General features: G+C 33.5%; 2 protein-coding genes across 2 annotated transcripts in view; both read left to right on the forward strand.

The window, feature by feature from the left end:
• LOC126732596 (dehydration-responsive element-binding protein 1B-like) overlaps positions 1 to 9,567 on the forward strand; it is a 29,558-nt gene extending 19,991 nt beyond the window's left edge. The window contains exon 2 of the mRNA XM_050435542.1: positions 8,491 to 9,567. Within this exon, the coding sequence (XP_050291499.1) occupies positions 8,560 to 9,288 (729 nt within the window). The 5' untranslated portion in view covers positions 8,491 to 8,559 and the 3' untranslated portion in view covers positions 9,289 to 9,567. The remainder of the gene's footprint in view (positions 1 to 8,490) is intronic.
• On the forward strand, positions 4,540 to 5,421 carry LOC126732597 (dehydration-responsive element-binding protein 1A-like). The gene has a single exon (XM_050435543.1). It carries the CDS (start codon positions 4,721 to 4,723, stop codon positions 5,117 to 5,119), a length of 399 nt encoding a protein of 132 aa, XP_050291500.1. The 5' UTR covers positions 4,540 to 4,720; the 3' UTR covers positions 5,120 to 5,421.
• Positions 9,568 to 23,271: the final 13,704 nt, after the last annotated feature.

Genomic DNA, 23,271 nt, shown 5'->3' on the forward strand with positions numbered 1-23,271 from the left:
AAATTTTTCTATTTGTTAGGGCTAATTTAAATACCTCCAAACAAGTGAAATTACGATCCCGTCTTATGTTTTATGAAGTTGGATTTGCTCAGTTTCAAAACAATTGTTCTTTATTTATTTATTTTTGATAATCAAAACAATTGTTCTCTATGTGCTCATCAATATCGAAAATTTGTTAATGTTTAAGAATATGTTCTTGATACCTTATAAAAAAATAGATATTTATCTTTTGACTTTTTTTGGTAGCTTACATATCCTCTTGAAAAAGTTGAAGACTTAATGCCAAAAAGTAGTTGTCAAACTCGTTGTTTGGCCAATTTTGAGAGGTTAATTTGGTAAAGAGGTCTATGAGCAATGTGACCTCTTGTATTATTTGAGGATATGAGTTTGGTAAAGAGGTCTATGAGCAATGTGGCCTCTTGTATTATTTGAGGATATGAGTTCTTAATGTGGAAGCAATCAAAGCACGCCATAGTGGAGAATAACTAATAACCGACTATGCACTTCATTGCACTCGAACATGTTCTTAATAAGTGTCTCATTTGTAAAACTTACTATAAATTATCAAATGATTAATTTATTTTTGTTTTTATTTTCACAAAGGTAAGTAAAATCACTTAATTTCATACAAATAGACACGAAAATTAAATTAAAATGTTTTTGAAGATCTAACTTAAAACGAGAATCCCTATTTTTTTTTTCAAACTTTAAAAAGAACAAAAGAATAAATCTAATTTACTAAGAATAGTTATATGAGTTTAAATCTTTTAGTAATTAAGAAAAGGGTAATGTTATGTCCATAATGTTTTCACAACAATTTCATAACATGAACGAGAATGATTAGTCTAGAAACGTACAATTTTCAAAATATTTTTCACAATCTTTAACATATAATTTGTTAAGAGATAGTTTATGACCATAACTAATTTTACATGTATTTTCACAATTAAGTAAATTTAGATGATTGTGAGTGATGGTTTTTGTGAAAGTGACAACTAATCTCATTGCACCAATGAAACATCATGTCTTCTAGGCTAAGGATCCATAAGTCAAGAATTCTGTCCAACTTGAGATGCAAAATAGATGAGTAAGATGAACAGTAGGTAAATTACTTAAAGCAGGAGGGATATTTTTTCTTCAATTATTTAAAAGGAAAAGAATATAGGGTCTTCATGAATTTGATGTGAAAACGACACTCTCACTTTCCTCTCTAACTTCCTTCGGTTCTCATATATATATATATATATATATATATATATATATATATATATATATATATATATATATAATTTTAATTTTGGCTAAAATTGCAAAACTGACCCTCTATATTTGTTCAAATCTCATATAAGTCTTCTAACTTTGTTTTTGTTCATTTCAGTTTTCTAAATTTTAGATTTATTCAATTAAGATATTTCTGTTAACTTTTGTTAAAATTTTTTGAAAAAAAAATATGTAAAATTTACGACAAAATATAACAAAATTTGATGGAAAAGACTTAATTGAATAAATGGTTAGTTTTGCATTTTATTCTTTTTTTTTTTTTTTTCAGCTGTTGGTAAAAATAAAAAAATAAAAAAAATAAAAAACTTCCTTCAGTCATATCTAACTTCCTTTGCAATGGATATTTTTCAGTGGAACCCTCAGAGAACAGTCCAAAAAATACAAGATTTTTTTTCTTAGAATAAAATTATTGTGAGATACACAAAGTTTAATACTTGGTAGTCAGCAAAAACAATTTAGCTTAGCCCCCTTAGGCATTTATTAATGAAATATCTTAGAAATTTTTTAATATATACCACTGTCGTCAACAAGGCGGTAATTGCGCCTGTCTTGTTCTTTCAATTTTTCCTTATGTTTAAAAAGTCATTTGGAAATCTATTGTACTACTTTTTAAGAATATTTTCATCAGTTTTTCCTCCTAATTACGATATAATAGTTATTGAGAGCAAAAATAAGACTTGAAATGAATGGTTTGGAAAAAAAATGAAAGAGGAAGAATAACTTGTGATCATAAATTTGAAAATATTGCAGTTTTTTTTTATTCCTAAGACTAAAATATTATTAAAAAGATTTTTTTAATGAAATTGTTATTGACAATTTCTAATGATAATAACTAATAAATTGTTACTAAAAATAAGTGAAAAATATATATACAAAAATAAGATTTAAAATGAAGAAATTCATATATAGATAAAGATATGTCTTTGTTTGAGATAATGTAATCAAGTTTAAAAGAAAACTATTAGTGCATTAAATTTTGTTTTTTTGAAAAGTAACTTGATCAAGTCAAAAAATAAAGAATATGAAATCAAACAACAAAATTAGACATTATAAAATGGGCGAGTGGACCATCTCTTGATAAGAATTGAGAAGTGTTACGTCCATCACATTTTTTACAAAATTTTTACAATAAATCATATGTGGTAACTTATTACTGGTTCTAATTTGAAATCATCACTAAAATTACTTTTTTTATCCACTATTAACAACCAATCATTTATGATTTTTTGTGAAATTGTTATAGACATAACATTTTTTATTTCGTTTAGTCAATCTACTTGGCTCAAAAACCCAACTAATTTTAAATATTTTGTTTTTTTAAACTAAAGACATCGCCATTTATTTTTTTCCACTTTTTATCACTTAGGATGTGTTTGTTTTGGGTGAAAACCATTTCTGGAAATACTTTTCTGTATTTACGGGTGTTTGGTTGCGCATGAAAAATACATTTTCCGAAAATGGTTTTCAGCTGACCGTGTGTTGGGTGTAAATTGATTTCCGTTTTTATTTTACCTTCAAATACAATTTTCCGGAAAACAGAGAGAGAGAGAGAGAGCTGAGTGAGAGTGAGATAGAGGAAGAAGAGAGAGGGAGAGAGCACAGGCCTCCGGCCAGAGAGATCGCACCCAGAAAGAGAACGAACCCAGAGCCGTTCGACTTCACCTTCGCGCCGATCGCCGTTCGAATCGCGCCCTTCGTCGTCCCCGATCGCCGTTCGAATCGCAACCTTCGTCGTCCTCGAATTGCACCCTTCGTCGTCCCCGAATCGCACCCTTCGTCGTCCCCGATCGCGAATCCAGATTCGTCGTCCCCGATCGCCGCAGTCACAACATCGATTCGTCGTCCCCAATCGCGATGGTCGCACCCCAAAACCGATCATCCTCGACCCCAAAACTGATCGTCCTCCCTTTCTTCCTTCTTCTCTCAATTTGACCGGAATATGATTTTTTTTTCTGGGTTTTATTTGTGTTTTGGTGTTCTGTGTGATTTTGATTTTTGTTGTTATTGTGGTGGTGTGGTGGTGGTGTTTTGGTGGTTGTGGCTTTTGATTGCCGGAGTTTGCAGTCGTGGGTTGAATTACTATATGAAAAATTTGTAGGAAAATAGCATTTTCAACCATACAACCAAACACCAGAAAATATTTTTCACAACATTTTCTGAAATGCAACCAAACACTTAAAATATTTTCCTTTTCGAAAAATAGCATTTCCAGAAAATACTTATTTTCCGAAAAATCACTATATGAAACAAACACAGCCTTAATGTAAGAACTATTTTGATACAGTACCAAAATGTTACACACATATATATATATATATATATATATATATTTTTGGTTCAGATTTCGGCGTGCACGAAGCTCCGTACTATACAACTTATATTCATTCATTAGAGATTAGAGACACACCTGACACCACACATGCTACTTTCACACAAAAATCCTGAACTGGACAAATTCTCCACTTGACTAAAAAAGGAAAATGGGACCCACCTGCTACAAATATCCCATTTAGTCAATCCACTTGGTTCAAACACCCAGCTAATTTCAAAATATTTTATTTTTTAAACTAAAGACGTGTGATAGCCTACATGGTTGCTTAGGTGGCATAAAAATAAATATTTTTAATATCTATGTTAATCATGCCATTTTTTTTCATTTAATTTGGGGAAAAAAAATGTAGGGACAATTTTAACACAGTACCAAAATATTAAAGATTATAATATTAAATGGACACATTTGAAACATTAGAAATCATTTTGACATTTAAGGCAAACAACAAAAAAAATAATTGGCCCCAAATCGATAATATCTTAGAAAAGACTTCCTTGACGCTGAATTTGACACATATATACAACCTATTCATTAGAGAGTAGAGACACCACAAACCACACATACTACTTTCACATAAAAATCCTAAACTGGACAAAACCTCCACTTGACTAAAAAAGGAAAAACTCACCTGCTACAAATATCCCATTCAAAAAACGGTATGTCACAAAAATTTAAATAATTTATTGCAGCGACCCCACATATCAAGTTATGAGCGGTCCTTCACCCATATGAACATGCTGTGAGGGATGGCCAAAATTGCTGAAGTTTTTTGTGGTCTACATTGCTCACAAAATATCTTTCATTCCAAGTTGTCCTGTCAACATAATATCACACTTTCGTGTTCCTTCTACAACGTTTAGTATAATCCTAATGTCTATATATATGTCCCAACTCTCACTCTTCTTAGTTTCTCCAACAAACACCACCCTTTGCTTACTTATATCTACTGCAACACAACTAAGTGAGAAACAAACAGTGTCTTTTTTAGTGTATTCCATTACAATAAAATAAGACCCTTTTGAGATTTAGCTTTGTTTTAGAAATACATGGTGTTTTAAGACATTTCTTGAATCCATAGTATATCTAATTGGGTCTGATATATGTTCCATGGAGTTTGAGAGTGGTAGTGCTCGTATGTTGAACTTGTTAGACAAGAAGGTCATGTTGGCTTCCCAGAATCCTAAGAAACGAGATGGGAGAATGAAGTTCAAGGAGACAAGACACCCAGTGTACCGTGGAGTGAGGAGGAAGAACCCACAAAAATGGGTTTGTGAAATTCGTGAGCCAAATAAGAAGTCAAGGATTTGGCTAGGGACTTTCCCCACCGCAGAAATGGCAGCGCGTGCACATGATGTGGCAGTGATTGCGCTCCACGGCCAGTCCGGGTGTCTAAATTTTGCTGACTCAATGTGGAAGCTTCCGATTCCGGCTTCAACGATGGCGAAGGATATCCAGAGGACGGCAGCGGAGGGGGCCAAGGCATTTCGGCCGGCAAAGTTGGATTGAGGTTTTTGGTGGTAGCAGCAATAGTATTTGTGAAGATGGTGGAGGAAGGTGTGTTTTTTTTTATGGATGAGGAGGCGGTTTTCGGCATGCCAGGGTTGTTGGAAAAATCCCACTTTTCAAACCTAAACCCAAATCAACCAATAATCAAACACACGATAGGAAATTTTTAATACTAGCATTTATTAATAGAAATTTTCTGGAAATTTTTAATACCATTGTTATCAACTGTGTGATGTCATCTAAACAATGTGTATTTCCATTTGTTTGTTGTTTCAATGAGCCATGTTAGTCTTGTTCGGATTGAGATTAAGTGCAATAGGTATTGCATTGTATGCTGCAGTGTCCAGTCTCCCTAGTACTTCCCTTAGGGACGATGAATTTGGGCTCCCAATTAATTTGTTGGTGGGTATCCTTCCACTCCTACTAAATGTTGCCTCAAACACTGCCTTGACAGCCTAAACCTATCCTCCTTTGATCTCTCCTTGCACTTTCCTTTCTTCTCCCCTTTCTTCTCCACTTGATTTTTTTCCTTCTCTGTACTATTTGACCAACCTCTTTCCCATTCGCCCTATCTTCCCTTTTATAGTTTCCCCTTGTTGGGGATCCAAATTGTTACTTTTGTATCAGTTCCCATGCAATTCCACTTTTGCCTAGAATTCCAAGGAAAATGATTCCTTCTAAGGATTCTCTAGAAACCTGTTCTTGATGTCAAATTGCGTTTGGCAACGAACTTCCCAAAGGCACTAACTGTGCTCGAGGAACCGACTTGAATTTGACCGCCCCTCATTGGCCTCCCTTGGCCTGATAGTCAGTATTGGACCTAACTTGACCCAGATATAGTAGGGTTCCCTCAAGCGCCAGCCTTACATCCTTGCACTTTTATCATTAGGATGGGCCTATCCCTATAGTGTTGGGCTAGTTTCAATTACCTGCAACAGCCTTGGTTACCTGGGCAATCTTGGGCCTTGGTTACTTAAGCTAGTATTCGGCCTTGGTTTCCTGAGCCCAAGTCCCTACATATGCAATTGCTTTTAATGGTTGATATTGAAATTTGAAAAAAAAAAAAAAAACTTTCAATCTCAACCATTAAATAATAAATATTAAAAAAAGTAAAATTTTTAAAAGTTAAAATGTAAAATGGTTAAAAAAAATTGTGAAAGAGGGGAAGGCAGTAATTGTACATGTCTTGTTCTTTCAATTTTTCCTTACGTTTAAAAAGCCATTTGTGGATATATTGTACTACTTTTCAAGAATATTTTCAACATTTTTTTTCTCCTACTAACAAGATAATAGTTATTGGAGGGCAAAATTAAGACTTGAATAGAGGGGAGAAAAAAGAAAGAAAAAGAATAAATTGTGATCATAAAATTAAAAATATTACAATTTATTTTGTAGCTAAAACTAAAATATTATTACACTGTTTTTTTTAATTTATTTATTTATAAAATTGTTATTGACAATTTCTAATGGTAATAAATTGTTATTAAAAACAAGTTAAATATATATATACACAAATGAAGAAATTCATATATAGATAAAGATACGTCTTTGTTTGAAATAACTCAATCAAGTTTAAAAGAAAACTATTATTACATTAATTTTAAAAAAAAGTAACTTGATTCAAGAAAAAAAAAAAATGAAATTAGACATTATAAAATGGGCAAGTGGACCATATATTGATGAGAAATGCTATGTTCACTATATTTTTATAATACTTTCACCACAAATCATATGTGGAAACTTGTTACTGGTTGTAATTTGAAACCACTAGTTAAATTACTTTTTACTCATTATTAACAACCAATCACTTAAGATAATATTGTGTAAATATTATAGATATAGTATTTCTCATCTCTTTCGGTCAATCCACTTGGCTCAAAAATCCAACTAATTTCAAATATTTTATTTTTTAAACTGAAGACGTGTGGTAGCTACATGGATGCTTAGGTGGCATAAAATTAAATATTTTAATATCTCTATTAGTCACGCCTTTTTTTTTTTTTTTTTTTTTTTTTTTTCATTTATCACCTAATTTAGGGATTATTTTGACATAATACCAAAATGTTAAGAATTAAAATCATCAAATAGATACATTTGAAACATCATTTTGACAAACAAGGTAAATGACAAAAGAAAAATGCTAGGATCACATTATTTCACACAACCTTAGCCACAACTCGTCACGTGACGAGTTGTGAGTGGTAAAGGTGTGGTCCCACATGGACCCATCACCACAACTCACATGACGAGTTGTGGACAAAATTGTGTGAAATGGTATGGGCCTAACATTGCTCATAACAGAAACATAATTTGCACCAAATTGATAATATATTAAGAATGCATCATCAGCGGCGACATTTAGAAAAGACTTACATCACCTGAATTTGACACACATATATACAAACAAATATTCATTAGAAAGTAGAGACACACCACACATTCTTTTTTTCTTTTTGGATAATCACAGACCACACATTCTACTTTCACACAAAAATCCTTAACTGGACAAATTCTTCACTTGGCTAAAAAAGGAAAAAAACACACCTGCCACAGATATCCCAATGAAAGACTGATAGGACAAACAAATTTGAGTGCTAATGACTACAATTTTTATTACAATTTACTCACGTGACAATTTACTCACACAAAAAACCTTAACTGGACAAATTCTTCACTTCGCTAAAAAAGGAAAAAAACACACCTGCCACAAATATCCCAATGAAAGACTGATAGGACAGACAAATTTGAGTGCTATGATTACAATTTTTATTACAATTTGCTCACGTGATAAATTGTAAGTGGTAGAAAGTAGACTAACCACTTTTACTTCATCACATATAACTTATTATATGAACAAATTGTATCAAAAATTATAGGTTTAATATTTTTTCAAAAATTTACACAAATTTTTATCACAATTCACAACGTAACGAATTTTAAGTTGAAGAGATGTGAACGAGTATGGACCCACCCCTCACAAGTTTCCATGCCGTGCTTTCTCAAAAAAAAAAAAAAGTTTCCATGCCGTGAGTTATAATAAAAATTGGATAAGATTTTGTGGTCACCATTGTTCACAAAATATCTTCCAATAAAAATTGGATAAGATTTTGTGGTCACATTGCTCACAAAATATCTTCCATATTAAATTGTCGAAACAGTTCCCATCAAAATAAAAAAAATTGTCGAAACAGTGGGAAGTACTACTTTACAGCCTGTCAACTTAATATCACACTCCGGGTAAACGCTTTGTCTATATATATGTCCGAACTCTGACTGATATCAGGGACTCCTTCAACAAACACAAACGCCGCTCTTTGCTGACTTATTATATCTACTGCAGTCTGCAACGCAACTGAGTGAGAAATAAAGAGTTTTTTTTTAGTGTATTTCAATCCTATAAATTAAGTCCCTTTTGAGATTTAGTTTTGTTTTAGACATACATGGATGTTTTAAGACATTACTCTGATCCACAATATCTAATGGGGTCTGATATTTGTTCCTCGGAGTTTGAGAGTGGCAGTGGTCGCATGGTGAACTTGTCAGACGAAGAGGTCATGTTGGCTTCCCAGAATCCGAAGAAACGAGATGGGAGAAAGAAGTTCAAGAAGACTAGACATCCAGTGTACCGTGGAGTGAGGAGAAAGAACCCGTGGAAATGGGTTTGTGAAATGCGTGAGCCAAATAAGAAGTCGAGGATTTGGCTTGGGACTTTTCCCACAGCAGAAATGGCGGCGCGTGCACATGATGTGGCAGCTATCGCTCTCCGGGGCAAGTCTGGGTGTCTAAATTTTGCCGACTCGGCGTGGCGGCTTCCGGTTCCAGCATCGGCGGCGGCGAAGGATATTCAGAGGGCGGCAGCGGAGGCGGCTGAGGCATTTCGGCCCGCGGAGTTGGATAGAGTTTTTGGGGATGAATCGAGATGGAAGTTTGAAAGTGCAGCGGCGGCAGCTGTGGTTGTGGCAGCTGCAGCAGTGGCTGCTACAGCAGCTGCAATAACGGTGGAGATGGAGGAGGAAGGTGTATTTTTTATGGATGAAGAGGCAGTTTTCGGCATACCGGGGTTGTTGGCAAATTTGGCAGAGGGGATGTTGTTGCCTCCACCTCATTGTTATGATGGAGATGACATAGAAACTGATACTGACATGTTTTTATGGAGTTACTCAATTTGATTAAACTGAATTAAGATTAATAGTATTGAGCTTAATTCAGCCACTTCACATAAATAAAATAATTAAAAAAAAAAGAGAGCTTAATTTAGCATATAGAATGGCTGCTTATCGGGTAGAATTTTTATTGTTTTTTATTAAGTGCAGTGTTATGGGGAAAATCATAAATTGTGGGAAAAGCCCCAAAAAAATGCTGCATTATTATTATTATTTTTTTTTTGAGAAACCGCTGCATTTTTAATTTATATATGTTGGATGTGAGGGAATCTTGGACAAAAGAATTATATTCCATTTTCCATAATGTATGGTATAATGGACATTTTTGCAGAATAAGTTTGTACTTTAATATTTAATCTACCCATTTGGGCCATTTACATCAATCTATGAAAGAAAGTTGTTCAACGTCTTATTTTCATTTGGGCCACAAAGCACCCAATTCGTTGAGAGAGAATTATAACAAGAAATGAAAAACAATACAAGAAGAAGAGAAATACAGAGAAAAACAAATGGAGAAAATGAAAGAGTTCTTGATGAGATTCAGTTCTAGATTCTTCATTGATTGGCACTGATTACAGACTCCAATATATATACAATAACCAATTCGGTAGAATGTGGAACCACTCTAACAACTCTATCAGAAACTCCTCTGATATGCTGACACGTGGACAATTTCAAAAGATGCTGACACTTGAACTCACACAAGTAACAGACTCAACTAACATAGACTACCTGTAGTTTATAATTCTACGACAGGTCGTTTAGACTCTGCCTTAGTCTCTGCCTTTACAAATTATAGATTATTATTGTAATAAATGGAGAGAGAACAAAAGTTTGTCAAAACAAAATCCTGAAAGAGTAAAGTAAAAGGAAAAAGTCGAAGCATGGAGTTTGTAATCTCTGTTGTTTCATTCAACATCATTCTTGCTGACCAATAAAGATTTTATAAACAAAACATTAAAAATAATGACACATTTAATATGGCAACAAGGCTGGTATCAAATGTTCAAAAATAGAGTCTTTTGGTCCTGATAATTTCTTCTTTTAATTGACTGAATTTGCTTATTTTGACCAAAAAGAGGGGCACTCAGAGGTTGCAGAGATCAAGAATACCAGCAAACAATACAGTTTTTTTTTTTTTTTTGGAGAAACAAAGCAAATAATACAGTTAAGATGCTGGCTTGCTTCTTTAAGAGACAAAATCTCCAGCATGAGGGAGGCTAGGCTTCACAACATTCTCTTGATGAGTGTGATCAGGAACCTTCTTTTTTGGTAGCCAAAAGCACTCACTACCTTGGACAGCTTATCATGTTGCCTGAAAAATAAAAAAATTAACCATTACCAGGCTGCAACATACAATGCCGCGTATAAGAATAAAAGTATTGAAATAGTTTAGAATCGAATTGGAACAATTGATGCTGATATGATCTTTCTGTGCCTGGCAATAAAGCGGTCTCAAAGTCACCATTAAGCCTTTTCATTTTCAGGATATAGCCCTTCTATTCTAGGATTCTAGAAGATCATTGCATAATCGTACTCATAAAAACTACTTTTAATGCTATAGAACCAATGGAAAAGCAGTATATTGTCTTTTCAGGTTTAACGTTTTAGTTGTACCTATTTTTAAGGGTTTAAAATCAAGAATCTACTGTAATAGGCATATCTTGATCAGAGATAATACAAATTCAGTTCGGTAGATGCTTATAAATAAGTTTACTCAACAGCAATACCTGAATCTATTGAGTCACTCATACACAAACAAAAGTTGATCCAAAAAACAAATGAAGAGGATTCTTTTTTTAAAGATTGATTCCATGTACCATTCCCATATTTCATTTGAAAGTGACCTGAGAGATTTCACTGCAGAATCTACAAGATCCATCCCATATTCCACTGTTTCATTTGTCCAGCCCTGAGATTGAAACTTAGACAAAAGAGTAAGAACATTCCTTGGAACAGCTATATGGGAAGAGTTTTGAAAGATGTACAGTCCTCCAAGTTTTTCACCCAGTCCAATCATCCTCCATTGCAGCAATTCCTATATGAAACAAAAGGTGGAAAGGAAAATGCAACATCAATGTAGTTTGTGGGTTAATTTGCTAATGGAGATGAGGTCGAATGTGAAATAAGGAATACATAACACATTTTCTAGTGTTAATCAGCAGTGAGCCGCACTATCAATTATCCAATCATGAGGTGTAACATGAATTGTATCCACCTTTTGAGAACTAAAAACTGAATGCTCTAAAAACTGCCAGTTAATTCAGCAATGCCAAGAACTGCTGATACTGTACCTCAATAGCTGTGGAAACATTGTTGGCTGCCGCTAGCTTGGGAACCATAATTCTAATTGCTACCTTTAGCCACGAAAGAACCATGTTATTGCACTTCTTCCATGAACTATAGGTTGGATGTGAGGAATCTTTAGGCTCTTTGATAGATCCATCGATAAATCCTACTTTGTTCTTTGCATTCAAAGCAACAATCACCGATCTACTCCAAGTATTATAATTCTCTTCAGTTAAAGGCTGAGCAACCAAGACAAGCCTTGGATGGATTATCACCACTTGGCAAGTGAAAAGGACTCGAAGTGTCTTCTCCAAATGGAGTACCGGTCGAAGAAGATGAAGATGCAGATAAAGACATTGATAGATCTTAACAGAAATCAATCAAAAGGTGTTCAGAGTAAAGTCACAAAAGTCACAAACCAGAGCTTCAACAACTAGTTTTTCCAACGTCTAGCACAGCCTTCTTATATTTGAAGTAGAACGGTGTTGTTCTATTTAAAAATAGTGATGTAATTGTATTTAGTGAAACGCTGTCGTCTTTGCTCTTCTTTGATTAATTGTTTCTTAGCTTCATTAGAACAGGTCATTAGGTAGTTATGACAGTTAATCCTTTCTTGATTTTCCTCCACTCTTTACGGATCAATCCCGAGATTTATGGGATCTTAGTTGAGCAGTTATTGATTTCCTTGTAATATATATATTGTACATCAAGTGTAATGAATAGTTAGTGTGATCATTTTTCCAAAATTCTCTATTCTTTCCTCATCTCTCTCTCTGAACTTTTTCTCTAATTTTCTTGCTTTTCACTGTGTGTTTTCTGTGTGAACACCATTGTTATAGTCTTTTCAAGCCTAGTTTGATTCTTTTCATGGTATCAGATTAGCAATCGATCTTGGCATCAATGGTAGAAACTACTTCAGTTTCAACTTCTACGGCTGTGCCTTTAACCTCCACAACTTTGCCTTCAACTTCTACATCCACCTCCATCAATCTCACTAATTAGCCTCTGCTATTACTGTCGAATATGTCAAACATGATGGTCTTGGGTCTAATGCATTGTGTTGGGGTATTTTAATATTAATTAATTAAAATGAATAAATGTTACAATATAAGTGTAAAGATACGAGAGTGAATATGGAAGATGAGTAGTTAGAGAAAATGTTTAATCCCATATTAAAAAGGAGAGAGACTGTTTTATTCTTTTTAATTGTGGTGATTAATGGGCTAACATGAATTGTCTCAGATATTGGGCTAGATACATGTGCAAGGGGGAGGTGAAGGATGGAGGTATCAAAAATGGAAATGAATCAATCTCTTAGATCCTCCTACTTGACAACCCATTCAGAGTAATTACCCTATCTGTTGGTGAGTAAATTGTCCGAATTAATACTCCATTTTTATTATGGACAATGAAGAGCGATTAACCCACTTAATGGACTATCCGTTTGGGCCTATTCATTCTTTAGAAACTCCTTATCTTACCATTAATTGTCTAACTCTAGCTTATTAGATTAATATCCAACAATTAATCTTGTAATACCCACTACATCAGAGTAATGGACCTAATTAATCAGATTAATTTGGGTAGTAATTTCGTGAGGCCCATTGAGCCTATAAATAGACTCAATCAGACCCAATCTAAGTAACTGAAAAAATACACTAAAAAAATAGAGAGGTTCTTGGCAAGGAAGGGTGTTCTTTCTTGTGGAGCTTTGGACTTGAACATTTTGTACAAAGGTTGTTCTAACCATATGACACTTGTTGGGCTGTTGTATCCTGAGAGAGACAAGTCAAAGACGATTTGCACTGGTTACAAATTTTACCCAACCAAGGGTTTGAATCTCCTTAAAGAAAGCGAGTGCCGTGCCTTAGTTCAAATAGTGTTGTGTAATTTTTCTCATTGAATTAATAATATTTAGAAAGTACTATTCAATTTCTCATTGTGTTATTTCCATTATTATTGTTTTTGCACCAACATATCGTGATATCGATAATTGTTAAAATGTGAATTTTTCTTCTTCATTTTTATGTATTGTTTATTGTAACGTATTGTAACATATACAGACACGATATAAATTTATGAAAAATTATAAATATACATATATAAATTATATATTTTTTAAGAAATCAAACATATTCAACTAATAACTATTATAATTATAATTTATGCTATAGTATTAGAAAAAATTAACTAAATAAATCAAATAAAAATATATTTATAACATTTATATTCATTTCACCTTCGTAGTCCTATGCTTAGTTAGTACTACAAAGGAGAATTTATAATAATGACTATCTTGAAAGGAATAAGAGATTTGTTTTTTTGTTTTTGTTTCGTTTTTTAAATTTTGGGAATGTTGAGGACTGATATTGTTTTTGTGATTATTTTTTTTGTATTTTCTTTGCGACAGGAAATTGAAACTGTGTTGTTAGTAACGCCAAATCTAAAACGTGTAAAAGCATTCACATTCGAGTATCTAAATAAAATTCCTATTTTATACTTTAAAAAACTACGATATCTATTTTACCACACCATTTTATAACTCACCAATATCCCACTTCTTATTTTTCAAACTCTATTAATTTATTTATCATTTCTCTCTCTTCCTCTCCAACTCTTTCTCTCTCTTCCACTCCATCTCTATTTTTTCCTCTAAAATAAACCAAGTAATATAGTAACATCCATGATCTAGCAAATCCACACCCAAACTGGCAAGCAAGCCCACCACTACTAAGCAACCCAATTGCATGCTCTAGGAAAACTTTAGAGCTTGGGCTTGAACTTTTGAACGAAAGTTTATGGGCTTAAGTTTTAAACATACCCAACATAAATATAACATGGAAAAATGTGAGAAAAGTGGGGTGGGAAAGAAGAATAATTAATTTAGGTATTGTAATTTGATTGAGTTGGTGAATTTTGGGAAGGGAGAGGAGTGAGTTACAAAGAGATACTGGCATTTAGTTTTTGGTAGATATTTAACTTAGAGGTTGAAAAATTATTTGAGAGAGAGAGAGAGAGAGAGAGAGGAAAGAATGATGGTTTTTAGTCTACACTAGTCACCACCAGGCATTGGGTTGGTTCAATAAATATTTGTATGTGCGTGTTTCTCTATTTTATCCCTTTAACTAGGTTGGGAGAGATGGGATGAAAACTGGGTATGTTTCATAGGTTTTTTATGGTGAGATTGGGACTGATGTAGATAATTAATGTTTGTTGCTAGAGTCAATAGAGGTTGATTGTTTCAGGTCATTACCTAGAACCAGTAAAGACATTGTGGTGCTTCTTATGTATTTAACTTTTTTTACACAGGAATGAATTTTGCATTGTTGAATTGAGTTTTTAATTGTTTCGGGTCATTACCTAGCCAGTTAAGATATTGTGGGACATTTTATGGCTAATCGTTTTTACCCCGACATGAATTTTTCATTGACTTAGAATCAGATTTTTATACTTTCTAATTTCTTTCTTCAATTTCTTCCTTTTTTAAAGGCAAAAATGCAAAACTGGCCCTTTAACTTTCTCGCTTTTTCATTTCAGTCCTCTAACTTTCAGTTTTGTCAATTCAGTCCTCTAACTTCCTATTTTTGTCAATGCAAGATTCGTTAAACCCAGACCTTAACTGTCGTTAATGTCACTATTCCTTTTTTTTTTTTTTTTTGCACTCATCATTTATTAATTAACTCTCTATATTACTAGCTTCCCATTTGTTTCCCAAGAAAATCAAAAAAGAGAAGGCATCAAGATCCTGAAACTCCTTTTGGTCCCACCATCACTTCTAAGTTCTAAACATCGTGGTCTCGTTTGCACTCGAGTAGGAGGCTAGGGAAGTGTATACGATCTGTACAGTAGTTGTAGATGGTGTATCCATGGTGGACCTAACTGAGCATTCTGTATTGGAAGGTATCAAGATCCTGAAACTCCTTCTAGTCCCACCATCTCTTCCCTTGAGTTTGGCAGAACATTGCATTCATAGATACCTCACATGCATCAATGTGGAAGCTCTTGTAAGAGGCTACAAAGGGAGCCTTGGACTAGTTTGTCTTCTCCAAGCCACCCCTTGTGGCCCAGTCGTCTACATTCCAGAGGCTTGAATATATCCTCATGGGTTGGTTAAATGGGAATCTTACCCCCAAGTCTTTGTTTCAAGAAATGATCGGAAAAAATATTTTCAACAATTCATTTCTAAATGTTGAAATCAAAAGTGTAGCTAAAAACAAAAAGCATCAAATTAGCTTCATCCAAAACCAAAGCAGAAACCAATTTCTTCTTTTTTCTATTACGGTGAAAATGGAGGCTATAGGTTGTCGGAAAAGAAGAGCCGACAAGTGAGAGCAAAAATTGATTTCTGGGTGTGGAGTGATACCTCGGTTTTGATTTCAAGGAAGCGTCGTTCCCCTTAAATGTTTTCTTTCTTTCTTTTAATTCTGAAATTAAAAAAAAAAGGGCAAAACGGCGTCGTTTCAGTGACATTAATGGTAGCCCATAACTAGAATTTAATGGAATCCCACATTAACAAAAATTGAAAGTTAGAGGACTGAATTGACAAAACTGAAAGTTAGAGGACTGAAATGAAAAAGAGTAAAAGTTAAAGGGTCAGTTTTGCATTTTTGCCTTTTTTAAAATATAATTTTAGTTTCTTTTTAATTAATTCCAAAGACCCCAAGTGCTCAAGTCCAAATGTAAATTTTTTTCAGGTGAAAATATTTTTAGTTGTTTGGTTGTGTTATGAAAAATACCGAAAAATGGTTGGGTGTTTGGTTTGCATGTAAAATGGGTATCAAAAAATATGTATAATCTGAAAAATACGTCGAACAGTGTCTCAGCTGGAGCCTCTCTCTCTCTCTCTCTCCCTAAAACAATTTACACTCCCACCTCCTCTATATTCTGTTCCACCCAAACACCCTGTCAGGTGTAAAATATTTTTCATATATGTTTTCACTCAAAACAAACACTGCCTTGTGAGTCTTTCTTGTTTCCCCATTTTTTTCTTTATGAATTTATCAACTAGTGGACTACAAAAGTCCAAGCCCAAGTTTCATCTAGTAACATGGGATAAGCCATGTTTTACCCAAATGTTTCAAAATTCTTTGATTACAGGTAGCCAAATTCATCCAAACTCTTATTTCTAATTTCCTATGCCTAGAGCCAATCCAAATGACCCAAGGGTAAAGGAGCTGGAAGAGGTGGAAAAGCATAAGGTTGAAATCAACAAAAAGGTCGCCATCTTGGCTCCCCAGGAACTCTTGGGTGGACTGGGCTTCCGGTGTTGCGAACAGTAGGGTTCATGAGGCTCACATTTTGGGAGCTTTAATGGGATGTTATGGAGTCAATTTGCTTCTACCTTACTTCAATATATTGCATGGCGGGATGCCAGGATATACATTCTTCCTCAGGCCAAAATGGCCAAATACCATTGTTAACCGAAATATATATCAATCTACCACTATTTTGAAAATACATAGGGATTTATCACATTTTTAAAACTTGAATTTGTGAAACTCAAGTTTGCCGTGTAACTTGAGTTCCATAAACTCGAATTCTTAGAAAAAATTGCCTTCAAAATTGTTGGAAAATTTTTGATTGAACTTGAGTACCCAAAAAGTGGTACACCCCTACATATTTTTGAAATAGTTATAGATTGATATATATTTCAGTAAACAGTACTATTGTGACATTTTGGCTTCTTCCTCATGTTAATTTGTTTAGTAAGAGTTGTAGTTTTAGGCTACAAGAAAGTTTGTAGTCAAATTTTGTCTTTAGACTTAGGTCCTCTTAGCAATATATTAGGCACTTAGAAACAAAAAAGAAAGTTTAATAAAAGGCTACAACTAAGTTTGTAGCCAAATTTTGTCTTTAGACTTAGGTCCCCTTAACAATATATTGAGCACTTATAAAAAAAACGGAAAAGCTGAAGAAAATTTTTATCAAACTAAAATTTAGAAAGAGATATAGTTTGAAGCATTGATAATTAGACTATCATGCAACAATTTCAAAATATGAAAACTCATAAAGATAATTGTAAAATTTTATATATTTGCATGTTTTTTTGGTTGTTGTCAAATATATGAAATTTTCTTTTTATTAGATTTTGTATAATTTAAATTTTATAATGATCATGTTGAACAAAATTCCTAAAACCGACATTTTCCAAACTCCAAAGAACCTTAATTCATCGGGCCCAAAACTTGGGATAATATGGAATTCAACTTCTGAACCCCCCTTTCTTCTAATATATAAAAAATAAAAAAATAAAAGAATCTAAACCAATCCCCCCATTCCACACCACCCCCAACACCCCCCCCAAATTATGTAACCCCAAAGCCCAGAATATAGATGCTGCTTTCTATAAGACTATAACGCATTCTTGAGTCTTTTTTTTTTTTTTTTTAAAACCAAACTCTCTAACATCATTCTGGTCCTTCTGGATCACATTTACAAGTTATAAATGAAATTTTGTTCTGATATCTATCTACGACTATTTCAATTCTTGAGAATTGAGATTGATAATTAGCAATTAGGATCGGGTAGAAGCCAAGAGAATAAAACCCCGTAGTATAACATAACCAAATGATGGGTGACATAATCAAGTCCTATAATCCAAGACCCCAGCAACAAAAGGTATTAGAATCCTCTCCAATTCGGGCTGGAATTCCTACTTTGCGTTTCAAACCTGCAAGTAATTAATTAAAATTTGGTAGAGGATTTGTATTGGGCAGGAAGGATATACGTAATTCTTTCTGTATCTATCATAGGATTTTCGATGCCTTATAGGTAGGGGCCATTGCCCCCCCTGATCTTCTCAAAATTTCTCAGTAGTAGTACTAATGTAGTAAAAAGGTTATTTGCCCCTCTCCCACAAAGGACAATGGCTTGTCAACAAGAAGCCAATTTTACATTCACATGTCAATATCTTATCAAATGTTAACTACTCAAAAGAGGAGGATAAAAGGCCTACATAACATTTTTAAAAGCATTCTAGGTGTTGAGGTATGTATAAAACTTCACACTTAGATTGTAATATTCTTAATATTTATACATTGATTTATTTTAAAGAGTCAAATTACATATTTCAATTGTGTGTATTTAGATTAATCCTTGATTTGATTGTTATTAGCTATGAATTAATAATTATTATTTTTATTTTAATGCTATGAAATATGTAGTTAATTGAGATTCTAAAGAAACCCGTTCATAATAGTGAGTTCTTTAGATGTATTATTCAATTTCTCTTTGTGTTTTTTTCATTATTATTGTGTTTGCACCAACATTTAGTAAATGAAGCACAATTTGTTATGCTTCACAACACAACGCCATGATGAGTTTCAGTTGTTTGAGATAGGATATTTTCTCTTAGATATTGTTTGTAATAGCAAAGATATTTATAGAGTTTGTTAGAAAAGTTTGTTAGGATTTGAATCCCACGAGTTCTATTATATAGCCCTCTAATTACGTTTTGTTTTAAGCTCAGAAATATATTTTCACGCAGTACTATTTAGCTTTGAGTAAAACTTAGATACAGTACCTTAGGTACCCTTTTTAAATTGCTGCCATTTGTCTAATTTAATGACTCTACTAATCAGATTTCTTCCTTCCTTCATTTTATTTGATGTTTCAATATTTATCAGTTACCCAACAAAAAACTGGGAAAAAAAAAAACTGGTTTGAGGTTGAGTGTTGATGTTAACATTGAAATCCAATTCATATTCACGAATTCACCCAAACAAAACCATCGCAAACCCGTACTCCTACCCAAACCCAACAACCACTTCAATGCCAAATTCCACGCAACAAGCCCAATAGCACTAAGAAATCTTTTTTTTTTTTTTTTTTTCCTTCCTGATAGGCATTCCTCTATAGATCTGTAGACTCACTTACCCCATCTAGAAAAATGAAATTAGGTGGTGCATCCCTTGAATGCATGTGCCTTCGGTCATCGAAAATTTCCATGGATTGGTCATCTTTAGCCATCTGGTCATCTGGTGTGAGAGTCTAAGAGATTTGATGAATAGGTTTCTAGAGGGCCACGAAAAGAAAAAAAAAAAAGGAAGAAAGAAACAAAACGAGATGGTGTTAATAGATGTTAGCTAAGTTATTAAATTAGACGGGTGGCAACAATTTAAAAGGATACCTAAGGTAGGCTCGTCCACGGGTTGGTTCGGGTCTTCTAAACTTGGACCTACTGAAGGTAGCGGTTTGGGTGGTCGGATGTCATCGGGTTGCGGTCGGGTATTGGTCGGTTTCGGACTGTGTGAATGGTCACTAGATTTTGCCAAAATCTTTGGCTTTTGCTGGATTTGACCGGATCTCAAAGAGATCTTGGCGGATCTCAATGAGATTAGGCCGGATCTTGAAGAGATCCGGTGAGATCTCGAAGAGATCCGGTGAGATCTCAGTGTAACTTGAGGAGATTAGGCAAAATCAGACCAGTGACCACTCAAATTGGTGGAGAACAGAAATTCTGATGAGTTTTCTGGTTAGGTCGGTTGTTTCTCGGTTTTTTATGCTTAAACCTGTCAACCTACTCGCCGGTCTCGGGTTTTATGGGCGGAGACCCATTACCGACTATCGTCGGGATCGGGTAGGTCGATTTTCGGGCCGGGTTGGTTAGGCTCCGGGTCTGCTTAGACACCCCTAACCTAAGGAACTGGATCTAAAGTACTGTATCTAAGTTTTGCCCTTTAGCTTTTCTCTCTCTCTACTTGCTTTCCATACTTTTCCTTTCCAAGCTTTCTTGCTTTCTTTCACATCCCACACAAAGTTTGATCCTTTGTAACCTAAACCACATCCCCAAATCTTGAAGTAAATTATAGAGTAGAGTAGATATGATCATCATGTCTCAACCTCAACCTCAAGCAAAAATCAAATCAATACATTTAAGAGAATGTTAATGATATTAATCCATCTTTAATTCTTCATGATTTTGAATTTTAGTGATATATAATACATGTTCTCTTGAAGAGTAGTGAACGGTAAATGTGAATATGAGGGAGAGTGAGTCTTTGAGGGTAGTGTTTGTATTTGCTTAATTCTAACCAAATGGGGTATAGTCTTGATCCTTAGGCTACTCAGTGTGCTTTATAAGGATAGTGATATGTGTATGGTTTGAGGGACCAATATTTGATCTTATTCACAAAAGCTTTTTGTTTTTATTTTTTATTTTTTTGTGAGTAAAAAATGTTTATTGTATCCCTTTATTTGTTGATTCAATTATGTTTGTGATGTTGATATATTTAACAGTAATTTAGGCCTATAATGATACTTACAAATTTTTTTATTTGTTAGGGCTAATTTAAATATCTCCAAAGAAGTGAAATTACGATCCCCTCTTATATTTTATGAAGTTGGATTTGCTCAGTTTCAAAATAGTTGTTCTTTATTTATCTTTTTTGATAATCAAAACAATTGTTCTCTATGTGCTTATGAAAATTGAAAATTAGTTCGTGTTTAAGAATATTTTCTTGATACCTTATAAAAAATGGATATTTATCTTTTGACTTTTTTTGGTAGCTTATATATCCTCTTGAAAGAGTTGAAGACTTAATGCCAAAAAGTGGTTGTCAAAGATGCTCCTTGTTTGGCCAATTTTGTGAGGCTAATTAATTTGGTAATGAGGTCTATTATTATTATTATTATTTTATTTTATTTTATTTTTTGTTTTTGTGAAGGAACCTCTTGTAGTATTTGAGGATGTGAGTTTGGTAGAGAGGTCTATGAGCAGTGTGACCTCTTGTATTATTTGAGGATGTGAGTTCTTAATGTGAATGCAATCAAAGCATGCCATAGTGGAGAATAACCAATAACCAACTATGGACTTCATTGCAATCGAACATGTTCTTAATAAGTGTCTCATTTGTAAAATTTACTATAAGTTATCAAATGGTTAATTTATTTTTGTTTTTATTTTAACAAAGGTAAGTAAAATCACAAAGTTAATCACCAATAACCAATCAAATTAATTTCATACGTAATAAGTGTCTGTTTGTGTGAGAATCCCCATTTTTTTTTAAACTTTAAAAAGAATAAAAGAATAAATCTAATTTACTAAGAATAGTTATATGAGTTTAAATCTTTTAGTAATTAAGAAAAATGTAATATTATGTACAACGTACAATTTCATAACATGAACGGGAATGATTAGTCTAGGAACGTACAATTTTCAAAATATTTTTCACAACATTTAACATATAATTTGTGAAGAGATATTTTATGACCATAACTAATTTTACATGTATTTTCACAATTATATAAATGTGGATGATTGTGAGGGGTGGTTTTTGTGAAAGTGACGACTGATCTCATTGCACCCATGAAACATCATTTCTTCTTGGCTAAGGATCCATAAGTTAAGATTTCGTCCAACTTAAGATGCAAACTAGATAAGTAAGATGAACAGTACGTAAATTACTTAATGCAGGAGGGATATTTTTTCTTCAATTATTTAAAAGGAAAATAATATAGGGTCTTTATGAATTTGATGTGTAAACAACACTCTCACTTTCCTATTTAACTTCCTTTAGTTTTCATATATATATATATATATATATATATTTTTTTTTTTGGGTAAAATGCAAAACTGATTCTCTAAGTTTGTTCAAATTTCATTCAAGTTTTTTAACTTTGTTTTCGTTCATTTCAATTTTTTAAGTTTCAGATTTATTCAATTAAGATATTTCCGTTAACTTTTGTTAAAAATTTTTGAAAAAAAAAATCTGGAAAGTATTTTTCAATCATTAATTGATTTTTTTTTAATTTAAAAAATTGAAAAATTAACCACAAAATATAACAAAAGTTAATGGAAAAGCCTTACTTGAATTAGTTTTGTATTTTATTCTTTTTTTTTTTAGCTGTTGTAATAAAAAAAAAAAAACAATTCCTTCAGTTATATCTAACTTCCTTTGCAATGGATATTTTTCAGTGGGACCCTTAGAGAATAGTCCAAAAAATTCGAGATTTTTTTTCTTAGAATAAAATTATTGTGAGATAAGCAAAGTTTAATACTTTTTTTGAGAAGGAGCAAAGTTTAATACTTGGTAGTCGGCAAAAACAGTTTAGCTTAGCGCCTTAGAGCATCTCCATCCGGATGCTATATCTCATCTTATTTTACCATCCCAAAAAGCTACTTTATCAATTATACCATATTATTTTACAATACATCCAACATCCCAAAATTCTATTTTTTTTTCCAGTTTATTTAAAATTATTATTTTTTTACTTTTTCTTTCTCTCTCTTTTTCTTTTCATCTCTCTCCCTCAACCTTTGGCACAAGAACAGATAAGAAAAAAAAAAAACCAGCAAGGTCTCTCTGGGTCTAAAACATCACCACCACCGTAAAACCACTGTCACTCACATCGCAGCAAACCCAGCACACCACTAGCTAGTAACCACCACGCCACCGCCATGCCAACCACCAAAACCCATTAAAAAAACCACCAAACCCACCACCAAGAGAGAGAAAAAAAAAAAAAAAAAAAACACAAAGAAACCGCCAAAAATCACAACCAACAACCACGAGAAACAGCCACTACAAAAACCAGCAAAGGGAAAAGAAAAAAGAAAAAAAGAAAAAAAACACACACACACACACACACGCACAAAGCCGAACACAGAAACCCACGGCAAAACCACCACATCAGCAATCTGCAAAACCCATGGCAAAACCCACTTTAAAGACCACCCACGGCAAAAGCATAACCCCCATG

This window comes from Quercus robur, chromosome 6, assembly GCF_932294415.1.
Source record: "Quercus robur chromosome 6, dhQueRobu3.1, whole genome shotgun sequence".
Taxonomy (NCBI): domain Eukaryota; kingdom Viridiplantae; phylum Streptophyta; class Magnoliopsida; order Fagales; family Fagaceae; genus Quercus; species Quercus robur.

Excerpts from the sequence above, each read along its gene's own strand:
- LOC126732597 (XM_050435543.1), top strand. The coding sequence starts at position 4,721 with ATGGAGTTTGAGAGTGGTAGTGCTCGTATGTTGAACTTGTTAGACAAG.